Raw genomic sequence first — 11,865 nt, 5'->3', positions numbered from 1 at the left:
CTCATGTCCATTCTCCAGCTAATAAGTAAACTGTTAGTCAGAAATTGTGCAGGATAGTAGGATGAGAGGTAGACACTATAATTACAGTATAGCATGACAAATGGCATAGAAACATAGACACCATGGCTAAGGTTTGAGGTGTTAGATTTAGTGATTTGATCCAGGTTCTTAAGATCAACTATCACTGTGATAATCAGATTTATCTCTTGATTCCTTCTTCATTATTCCCATTACAAGAACTGAGTTTCCTCTAACATTTTGTCTCCCTTTCAAACCCCAAGTACTACTGCTCCCCTAGGGAGGTACCCAGAACTCAAGGTGCTAAATCAAAGTTCAGTGTCCCAAATTTATTAATATAAAGAGATTTGCTACCATCTTACATACTCTTCATGCTGCTGTGTCGGCAAAGGATACAAAATTATTTGGGGTGGGAAATTTTTCCAGCAATTCCTCAATGGATTCCTACTAAAATATGTAAGTATATCCAATCCCATAAGCTGAATCATAATATTTATTTAGGTAGACACTAGTTAAAACAACTATTACACTTGTAGAACATACTTTCTTAGGAGTAAAAACATCATTTTACTACTTAGAAGAAATAAACCCAACTTATATACTTATGTGGAAAATAACACATCAACCTTGTATTGTGATAAAAATTTTTAATTTTACAAGTGGCAAAACAGGTAGATTAGCCTTTTGGTTCACACAATGTAGCCAAACTGCTGCTTATAACCTGATTCTAAAATAGTCACATCACCACTATTGAGGGACATGATTCAGAGAGGTTTTCTGGGAATAGTTCTTTAATTACAACTCATAGGGAGAATTGTTTATAAATCTATAATTTAAAAACAAATTCAAATAGAAAAATAATATTTCCTCCAAATAAGAGAACTAGAAATTATGCATGTAACTTAAAATAAGAGAAATTGTAATTAATGTTTAAGTATAATAATGGTATGAAATTTTGATACTTAAATTATCCTCAAAGCTGTTGAATGAATACTATCAAATTTTCCCTTTTGGGTTTATGCTTCTGGCTAAGAACTGACAAACGGAGACTGAGGTTTAAAGTGACCGAAAATTCTTCACATGGTTTCTTGGGACCATTTGTAAGCTCTTTTTCTCTACAGTTCAAAGACAAGAAAAAGTTTCTGATTTGAAATCAGAATCGATCTGCTGCTCTGCTAGCCACAGCTCGAATATTGCCATAAACCTTTGATGGAGGATTTCCTGTAGAGGAAACAAAACAAGCTTATTTATCTGTAGAAATATACTCACATATATAGAAACTACATGGAAAATGGTCTACAAAACTCTAAAAGAACAGGAACATTTTCCATTGGATCTATCTTTAATCAACAAAAGGCCTAAAAAGGAAACCATATCCAAATATTCTCCAAAAAAACCCATTTTAAATCATGAGAGCCAACATATTTAGGAAGGAAGCTAGTCAGTCAGACCTGGGCACCAAGGGAGACTCTCCAGTGTTTTCTAAGTAAATTGCTACACTCCCTGTAACTCCTGACCGAGTTACTGACTCAGATGCCCTGTGGGAAATGGGACCAAGTGGATTAAGTTGACTGGTGCTGATCAGCAGCAGCTCCCTTTTCACTGAACCTAAAATACGGTGTCATTGCCTGATGCTCTGGAATGGCTTTTCTGTGCACGGCCTTCATCAGGGAAAGGCAGTGAAGATTTAAGCAATATAAGCCAATAAATCCTTTCGCTTGAGCAGACATGGAATCCAAGCAAAAAGATTCCTACTTCTCTCAGGTTCTCATTTGCCAGCCCCCAGGAGTCTCTATTTGCTATCTTTAACATTTCTCTAAACTGACTTGCAAATCTGGTTTACTCTAGATCCTCTATTCTTTGTAGAGAAAATACAAAAAAAAATAAACTATTACCCAGGATGAGGTTGCAAATGGCAGTTCTTGCCATCTTGATGTTTTGGAAAGAGCCAAGGATATGAACTTTCCTGCAAGAAAAAGTGAGACAAGTTACCAACAAAATACATTTCCTTTACTAAGTCTTGTAATCCAGAAACTGAAAAATCATAAATACAGATTTCTAAGTAAAGGCTGTGATGATGGCTGCAAACTCTGCAAATATGCTAAGAACTCACTTTGAAAGGGGGAATTTTATGGCATGTGAATTATGTCCCAATATAAAAATATTAGAAAATACATAAACATAAAAACAAAACTAAGATATCAGATTTTGAGTAATAATGACCAAAATAATGTGTTAGGGCTTCATACACTTGTTCTCCTTTAATCCTCACAGGAGAAGCATTAGGTAGATGCTATTACCGTTTTACAGATGATGAAAATGTTTACAAGAAACCTATTCAAGATTATACACTGGCAGAGCTGGGATTATTGATTACCCAGAAATGCAAGAAATACTGTACTTAATTAAAACATCTTTGGATTTCTACTATATAGCTTTCTAAGATTATCTAAATCTCTTCAGTACTCACACCCAGACCATTTTAATGGGAGTTCCTTGCTGAATGACTTAAAGATCTAAAGAGAGCATTCTGCCTTTTCAACTTATCTTCCAAAATTTCAGTAAACCATCCGAAATCGGCATTGGGAACATCAAACAGAACCCTCTCCCCGCCCCCCCCCCCCCCCCCATAGGCTCAGGTATTTCTGCAAATGGGGTTAAGAGTGAAGCTACTAACAAGAAAATCAGTTAAAGTCTATTCAGATGATCCCGTTTTCTTCCCCATTCTGTGCAAACAGGCAACCACCCCTCTGTAACTCTGACGAAATTATTGGGGGGAGAGGGGAGTTGTTTGTTGGAGAAGGTAAAAAACATGGGCACCAGACTCAGCTGAAGAAGAATCATGTTATAAACGGGCAATGTCAAGCAAACATTTGCACAATGTCTTCCATAACTGGGCTCCAAAGCCTGGCAGGAGGTAATACTGAACACTGGTCTAACAAAACCCATAATGTACGGACAGGATGGTTCGGAAGAAGAGTAAACTGGATCGTGAGAAAGGTTGAGTGTGTGGAGTGGAGGGGAGGGGTGAAAGAAAGCTAAATCCTTATCATTTATAGTAGTCAACAATGAATCTGAAAAAATTAAGAAGCTGGCATATAAATAAGATATTTGGAAATATGGAGATAAATAATTTTTAAAAATTCGCTGAGTTGAGAGTTCCCCGCGGACCGCCCCGGTCCGGGTCGCGCCGGCCTCCTACTCCCCGCGGCCCGCGCTGGGAGCGGGCCTCGCGCGCTCGCCTTGCCACGGGGCGGACCGGGCTCCCACGCCGCCCAGGCCCCGCATCGCTGGCCGCCTGAGAAAGAGTCCTGGCCGTGATCGCCTGCGGTAGGATATTTCTGCATCTGAAGATAAAGCAATAATCTTCTCTGCAGTAGATGGATTTTTGTCACTTTCTGTGAAATAAAGCGATTCAATGTCTTTTCTGGATTGTTTCTGTACTTCACGAACACAAGTTGAATCACTCAGACCTGAAAAACAGTCTGAAACCAGTATCCATCAAAACTTGGTTGATAAGCCAACCCTTCCCTGGTTGTCTCCATCTGCTAGACTCAGTGAAGCGGTCTGTTCCACCAATGCTTCTCACTATGAACTCCAAGTGGAAATAGGAAGAGGCTTTGACAACCTGACTTCTGTCCATCTTGCACGGCATACTCCCACAGGAACCCTGGTGACGATCAAAATCACAAATCTGGAAAACTGCACTGAAGAACGCCTGAAAGCTTTACAGAGAGAGAAGAGAGAGGGAGAAACCTCGATCAGTTGCCTCCCATACCCACCCCCACTGGGATTGAATCTGCAACCTAGAAAGCTGTGATTCTATCTCACTTTTTCCAGCACCCCAATATTACAACTTACTGGACTGTTTTCACTGTTGGCAGCTGGCTTTGGGTTATTTCTCCATTTATGGCCTATGGTTCAGCAAGTCAGCTCTTGAGGACTTACTTTCCTGAAGGAATGAGTGAAACTTTAATAAGAAACATTCTCTTTGGAGCAGTGAGAGGGTTGAACTATCTGCACCAAAATGGCTGTATTCACAGGAGTTTTAAAGCCAGCCATATCCTCATTTCTGGTGATGGCCTAGTGACCCTCTCTGGCCTGTCCCACCTGCATAGTTTGGTTAAGCACGGACAGAGGCATAGGGCTGTGTTTGATTTCCCACAGTTCAGCACATCAGTGCAGCCGTGGCTGAGTCCAGAACTACTGAGACAGGATTTACATGGATACAACGTGAAGTCAGATATCTACAGTGTTGGCATTACAGCGTGTGAATTGGCCAGTGGGCAGGTACCTTTCCAGGACATGCACAGGACTCAGATGCTGTTACAGAAATTGAAAGGTCCTCCTTATAGCCCATTGGATATCAGCATTTTCCCTCAGTCAGAATCCAGAATGAAGAATTCCCGGTCAGGTGTAGACTCTGGGATTGGAGAAAGTGTACTTGTCTCCAGTGGAACTCGCACAGTAAATAGTGACAGATTGCAAACACCATCCTCAAAAACTTTCTCCCCTGCCTTCTTTAGCTTGGTACAGCTCTGTTTGCAACAAGATCCAGAGAAAAGGCCATCAGCAAGCAGTTTATTGTCCCATGTTTTCTTCAAACAGATGAAAGAAGAGAGCCAGGACGCAATCCTTTCCCTGTTGCCTCCAGCTTATCAAAAGCCATCAGTAGCACTGCCTCCAGCACCGCCTTGGACTGAGCCAGACGGTGACTTTCCTGATGAAAAGGATGCAAACTGGGAATTCTAGGGCTGCCAAATCCTTTACATCCTACATACTTGACACTTTCTCCCTGCTGCTTTTCTTCTGTATTTCTAGGTACAAATACTAGAATTATACTTGAAAATACAGTTGGTGCACTGGAGAATCTACCACTTAAAACCACTCTATTCAAAGGAGCATGAGTTCGTAGCCCCTTTGGTTAGCTCAGTGCTACTACACCTCCAGGGACACTTCAGAAGGATTCACCTAGCTACACTTAGTGTCATCTATTCTCAAGTTTTGTTTCTTCCAAAGCTGTGACTAATTCTTCTTGATCTCACTATCATTTTTGAGCCATTTAATTCTTTCAGCATTTCCTGCCCTCAGGGAATGTGCCCTCAAAGGACAGTGCTTCCAAATACATTTTTTACTTCCAGATTTTCGAGCCTTTTTGATCAGCTATTGTTAGACCAACAGGCTAGTTGATTCTGGCATCAAACCCTTGTTTGGTAACAGGGAAACAGGTATACTTTCCCATTTTCTTGTGTTAATACTTATGGCAATATCAAACTGAGCCTCACTCACATTAAATGATTCACTTGAAATATATAGAGAAGTTGTGATTTCCTTTTTTTTTTTAAGGGGCTAAAGTAACACTTTTCTACTTATGTAAATTATAGGTCCTAAATTCATGCATCCCGTGGGAGCTCAATAAAGATTTATTGAATTGAAAAAACAAAAAAAAAAAAAAAAAAAAAAAAAATTCGCTGAGTTGCCGAAACCGGTTTGGCTCAGTGGATAGAGCGTCGGCCTGCGGACTGAGGGGTCCCGGGTTCAATTCCGGTCAAGGGCATGTACGTTGGTTGCGGGCACATCCCCAGTGGGAGATGTGCAGGAGGCAGCTGGTCGATGTTTCTCTCTCATCGATGTTTCTAACTCTCTATCCCTCTCCTCTCCCTTCCTCTCTGTAAAAAGTCAATAAAATATATTTAAAAAAAAAAATTCGCTGAGTTGAAATTGACTCCTCTAAAGAGGAGGAAATGGAGGTAGGCAGTAGAAATTTTTGGCTTTTTAAAATATGTGTATGTCTAACTAACAAAAATAGAATTCTTTAAAGCATGAAAGATGAGAACACAGAGACAGCAAGAATATATAAAGCGTCAGTAGTTTTCCTACTAAAACAAAGTAATGGGGCAGTAGTTGGAATGGCATGGAGGTCTCTGGACAAATAGGCAACATGACTTCCTATCTGACTTATCTGCATATATATGGAGCAAGTAGTTTTTAGTTTTGTATCTTGCTCACATTATATTGTACTTTACCAGATTAGCAACTCATCCAAAATAACATTGAGAGGTGTATAACAGTCCACTTTATGGCTAGATCATAATTAATCTAAATTGTTCAACTTGTGGATTTCCAATTAGCCTATTTGTAGCAAAAACTATCAGATAGTACATTTCTTTAACTTTGAGTAATTCAATTTACAAAAACACACACAAAAGATTTAAGAAGCAATTTAATAGCAACATTATTCATAATAGCATCAAATTGAAAATCCCAGTGTCCATCATCTGTGGATGGATAAACAAAATGCAATATATCCATACATTGGACTGGTACTTGGCAATAAAAAGGGATTACTGATACATCCAACAAAATGGAGAGAGTCAAAACAACTAAATGAAGCCATATCCCAAAGACTACAGACTGTGACTTTCTAGAAAAGGCAAAACCGCAGTGACACAAAGTAGATCAATAAATGCCTGGGTATGGGTGCTGCAAAGGTACACGAGGAACTTTTGGGGTGAAGGAACTGTGTGAGTGAAGTGGGATTACAGGACTAGTACCTCTGCCCAAACTCACTGAACTGTGTACTTAGAACAGGTGAATGTTATTGTATGTAAATCATTCCACAATAAAGCTGTTAAATTATTTTAACGAGTACATTTTTTAAGGTAATGCTTATAAATACTTATAAGTTTAAGATGTACTACCCATAATATGATTAACAAACCAGTTCATTTTTAGATTTCTAAATTAACAAGTTTTTAGGGCTATCCTATATAATAAAAGGCTAATATGTGCCCTAACCGGTTTGGCTCAATGGATAGAGTGTCAGCCTGCGGACTCAAGGGTCCCAGGTTCGATTCCAGTCAAGGGCATATACCTTGGTTGTGGGCACATACCCAGTAGGGAGTGTGCAGGAGGAAGCTGATCAATGTTTCTCTCTCATCAATGTTTCTGACTCTCTATCCCTCTCCCTTCCTCTCAGTAGAAAAACCAATAAAATATATTAAAAAAAAAAAAAAAGAGGCTAATATGCAAATTGTCTCTTCAGGAGTTCAACTGCTGGCTATGATGTGCGCTGACCACCAGGGGGCAGCGTGGAACGAAGGAAGGCCCTGATTGGCCCTGATCATAGGCCAGGCCTAGGGACCCTACCCGTGCACGAATTTCATGTACCAGGCCTCTAGTATTTTAATATGTGGTATACACTTCACAATTTCTGAAGTTTCTAGTTCAAAAAAACTTTTCCCCTGGCTCCCTACTCCCAACTCTAGACTCAATTCATAAAATATCAAAATTATAATACACCTGTCCTCAGGTACAGAGGTCCACCAAAGTAGTACTATAGTTATTCTTTAAGTACAGAAATAGTTGAGCCTCTCAGTTTAGAGCAAAGATGAGACAATTTCAAATAAAATTATTTTTGGATTCGGTAGCAGGCAACGGCTTCGTCTCCCAACTTTGTGCATTATATAATCTCTGAGCCATCTGCTAGTTATCCCAACCTGGCAACAGAGCAGCTTCAACCTCATGGAGAGGTAATTAGACTTCCTGCACCCTTACATTAAGCCCGTCTCATCTTATTTATGTCCCCATATGTTCTTTAGTTTCTGCCCAAAGTGACTACCCACCTTCCTTTTAGTAAGGGCCTTTAAATACATATTTTAAAAGGAAATCTCACAACAGCATTTGCTCTCCCCTACTGACTTAATAGATTCCCCTGAGAAACTATTTACATTTTCACCTGTCCTATAATTCCTTTTAATACTGGTTCCAAACATTCCCTTCATGCAAACCGAGGAAAAAATTTCTAAGATTTTCCTAACTTAATCTGCTTTCAAAGTAAGTAACTATTCATCCAGAACCATATGCTGACAAAGATTTAGTGGCAACCCTATGCATAAAATACAACTTTTATGACCTTTTGAAAGGTCATTTTATCTTTATGACCAAGCAAAAGATCAAATGTAAATTACAACAATAATTTTCTTAAGATCACATACTTACACATCAGCTAGAACTATCCGCGTCCGTGTCACATTCTCTATGGTGAATTTGGTTTTTCCTCCTTTGCCAGCGATTCTCCCTATTGCCCTTGACAGGTGGTCTCCCTTTAGAGGCTTCACTAAATGAGAAAAGCAAGACCTCAAGAGGTGAGCCATTCCAGTACACCACCCACTTCCACATAAAGTGTAATCTTTAACGCAATTTCCCTCCTAACAGACATGAAATATGCATTTTTTAAAAAAAAGCTGCTAATAATCCAGCTCAACTGAAGCTTTAGGAAAGTTGAGAAACACACAATACAAAAGGACAGTATTTCATTACAGAAGACTGCCATACACTCACCATCTGTAATTTCAAAGGACTCTAAGAAGAGGTCATCCAACCTAATGAGAGCAAGTGCATCCTACAATATAAAAATAAATACTGTGAAGCCCTTCCATTTAAATCCCTGAGAATGAGTATTAAGCTAAAATACACAAATTATGGAATTAGAAAATTCATATTTAAAAAAGTCCCAATTCATTGAAACACTCATTTTGAGTATTTTTCAAGCCCCTATTTCAGATGTCATGAAATCACTCACCTCCACCTGAAACCCGAGAATAAAGGCTTTCACAAAATCGGCGGCTTTTGTCAGAGCGCTAACATCCTTGGTTTCTTTACAAGTCTGTTTTAAAAGAGGCACACATTATAGGTGGTGATGAAAAAGATAATATTCTAACAGAATACTAGGAATGACCTTTCCCTTTATTGTAATTTCCTTCACCACCACCCTTTCCCCAGTGCATTCTCCATGACCCAGTTTTTGCTGAGGTAAGTACTGTTTAACTTGCACAATAAAATTTTCCCAACTCCAGAGGTAGACAGTTCCACCAAAATGCTGTCAAATGACTGTACTCCATCCAGATCTGACTTGGGCTTAACAGCAAGATCCCTCTGGCACAGCCGGAATGCACGCACGCTGAAGGACGTCCTCAGACCAGCCCCTCAATGCGTCAAGGCCCAAGCCAGTTGTCTTATCCTTCAATACAGTCTTCCCTGCAAGTTGTGATCTAATCTCCCAACTTCAATCATGTATGTACTGATGTTTCCCACAGCAACAACTCCAGTACCAACTACTGAGAGTGGTTTAAGCAGGGATCCTGTCCTCAAAGAGTTCATTGGATAATCACAGAAACAGCTATTCATAACATGCCTACCACTGTACATGACATGCATTATAAAGGTGCTTTCTGTACTACAGCTCTAAGCTTCATGACAACCCTAAATATTAAGTGATATAAAGACTGATGTTCGAGGCAACTAAAGTACTAAAAGGTGAAAAAGGTAAGATTTGAACATAGGTCTGATTCCAAAACTGTTATTTCCACTCTCCCACATAAGGTCACAATCTAATTGAGGAGACCACATCCTTGACAAATTTGAAACCATACAGGGTTGTATAAAACTAGACCCTGTATGAGTCTGGTTTTAAAACTGGATCCTATCCCAATCCTCTACATGACCTTGAACAAGTCCCATAAATATTCTAGGTCTTAAGTTTTCTCATCGTAAAATAAGGGCGCCAGGGTAGGAGATCCCATGAGGTCCCTACTAGTATCAAAATTCACTTATCAGCTTGATGACTTTGGCCAAGATACTCCTTTGACCCTCAGTTTCCCCACATCCATACGATGGGGATATGTCATCTCCCTAACAGGGCTGTCCTAAAGGCCAAAATGGTGTAGCATGTGCTAAAGCACCACTATGTGCCTGGCATATAACAGCATCAACAACTGTTAGTGGGACCCAGACTGAGGGTGCTGCAATCCATATGACAGCGAAACACAATACAGTTTTGGCACTGAAGGCATGACTGAAAAATGGACCGATCATAAAGGAGAAAGGACCTGAGCTAGACCCTAAAAGATGAAGGGGACTGAGACAGGACGACAAAGGGGGTAGGGAGGAGAGGGTCTTCGTCACAGAGGAAAGCCACCCATATGTATGGATATAAAAATGTCCAGAGAGATGGCGGGACAAACTTGGGACTGGGACTCCTACTTGAAAGGCAAGTTCAGTCCAAAACTTAACTCTTGTGTTTCAGAGACACTAAAGATGCCAGGTCATCATAATAAAAGCAGTGTGGTCTGGGAAAATTAATCTGGCTCCTCAGCACAGAGGACGGAGTGGTGAAAGATGATGTAAAGCAACGAAGCAAGGGGAATCTATAAGGAAACAGGAAGTTTTGGCATGAAGCCATGAAAACCTGAATGAAAGTGGCAAGGAAGTCTGCTATCAAGTTCTCTCTTTTAAACGTTACCAACTATTTACACATGGTTTGCGGGTAGTTTTTATCGTGTGCTAGCAGGTGGTGCGGGCCATTTTTGCTAATTTTTTGTGCAAATGGCAACGTTCAGTAAAATTACGATAACTTTAGTTTACGTATTTATACGTTACCCGCATTCTACCGCTAGTCTATAAAAAAAACGTATTAGTACGTGTCCCTCTGCTCTACTGCACTGGTAGAACGTACAAATACGTAAAACATATAAATACGTTTCCCACATACAATGTGTTTAGAGTGCCTCTCGGCCTTATTCCATTGTTCTAGTCTCTCAGTGGAGATGAGTCTATAGCAGTCCTGATGACAGCACAACAATCCTCAAAAAGACAGATTATAACTGATTTAGGTCTTTGATTCTGATACAAAGTTGGCACTCAGAAAAAGAAGCTCTAAGTCAATTAATTTTGATTGTTGAACCACTGGGCTGACACCATGGGAAAAAATATATACACGTGTGTAGTACTGTATATATGTGTATACAACATATATGTGTGCATATATATAATTTGTACTTATTTCTAAGATACATTTTCCCCAAATACCAATAAAATAGACAGTGCAGCAAGTACTTCAGCTCATTATTTACAAACTTCTGTTTATGACGACCTCTCTTTAGCTGGCCTTTTCTCAGTTCAACACAGAACATTATAAAAAAAATACGCAGAGCATAACCACAATTTTGGTATGATCTCAGGCTCAACTTATGAACTCAACTAATATATGTGTTAAATGCAAACTCACTAAGTTAGAAAACTGGGAGAAAGTCATTTAACAAAACGAGTCCCACGGAGGAAAGTCTATTCCTGCATGTTCATCCCTGTAAACCGTATTTGGAAATGGTTGGCGTTCTCCATACCCTGATCTCTACATTCCTCGACTTCAAGTTAAAGCGAATCTGAAGTCCCAAATGTTCTACGATAGGAGTAAATATCTTCATCCAGTTCTCTTTCAATGGTGTGTATCTGTTAGCTGGGACTGGAATTTTCCTTGTTTCTTCCTTCCCATCCTGCAAGGAAAGAACGCACAACTGAGATGCCTGAAGGAAGGGGGGTGGAGCTGGAACTTGACAACTGATCCGCACAAACAAGCTCCCTTTCTCTGAACGAATTAAACGTCAGCGGAGTCACGTCTGCAGCTTCAGAAGAGCCCACGCAGCCTCACCATCACCACCGACTTGGCCTCCCCCAGGTCCCTACCCAATTCCCGTCCCGGGTCCCGCCAGTACCAGGAACCCGTCCCCGGAGAGGGGCGGGAACACGGGCCTCTTCGCCGGCCGGGCCTCCTCGGTGTCCATGCGGCTCGCGTCCCCGCCCTCCCCCGCCGCGGACAGCTCCTCCGCCTGCCTTTTCTTCGCCCTCCGGCCACCCTTGCGGGTGACCTGGGTGAAACCGTCCTCGGCCACAGCGCTCTGTGCCTCCATAGCGGCGGCCATCCTCAGGAATCTCCAGCCTCCGCAGGCGTATCCGGGTGGAACACGTGCGCCGCTGCACTGCGCAGGCGCACCACATGCTCGCCAACCA

The 11,865-nt window shown here is 40.8% G+C and overlaps 2 protein-coding genes across 3 annotated transcripts; one reads left to right on the top strand and one right to left on the bottom strand.

Moving 5' to 3' along the window:
* Positions 1-645: 645 nt before the first annotated feature.
* PNO1 (partner of NOB1 homolog) lies at positions 646-11,818 on the bottom strand. Of its 2 annotated transcripts, XM_070429367.1 has the most exons (7): positions 11,571-11,818; positions 11,202-11,351; positions 8,603-8,686; positions 8,362-8,422; positions 8,020-8,137; positions 1,914-1,984; positions 646-1,239 (listed from the first exon to the last, which is right to left on the bottom strand). In XM_070429367.1, exons 1-7 carry the CDS (start codon positions 11,775-11,777, stop codon positions 1,172-1,174), a joined length of 759 nt encoding a protein of 252 aa, XP_070285468.1. In that variant the 5' UTR covers positions 11,778-11,818; the 3' UTR covers positions 646-1,171. The 2 variants fall into 2 exon arrangements, with proteins under 2 accessions (XP_070285468.1, XP_070285467.1); XM_070429366.1 differs by lacking the exons at positions 646-1,239; positions 1,914-1,984 and adding an exon at positions 2,659-3,743.
* On the top strand, positions 3,829-5,338 carry LOC139019573 (STE20-related kinase adapter protein beta; the record flags this gene model as incomplete). The annotated part of the gene is made up of 1 exon (XM_070428565.1): positions 3,829-5,338. A coding segment is annotated over one exon (942 nt), but the record flags the coding sequence as incomplete, so codon positions are not given.
* Positions 11,819-11,865: the final 47 nt, after the last annotated feature.

The sequence above is a fragment of the Myotis yumanensis genome, unplaced genomic scaffold (assembly GCF_028538775.1).
Source record: "Myotis yumanensis isolate MYYU_CA2020_CCGP unplaced genomic scaffold, mMyoYum1.0.hap1 SCAF_11, whole genome shotgun sequence".
Taxonomy (NCBI): Eukaryota; Metazoa; Chordata; class Mammalia; order Chiroptera; family Vespertilionidae; genus Myotis; species Myotis yumanensis.
Note: the sequence above shows the minus strand (reverse complement) of the source record. Positions and strands in the feature narration are given on the sequence as shown.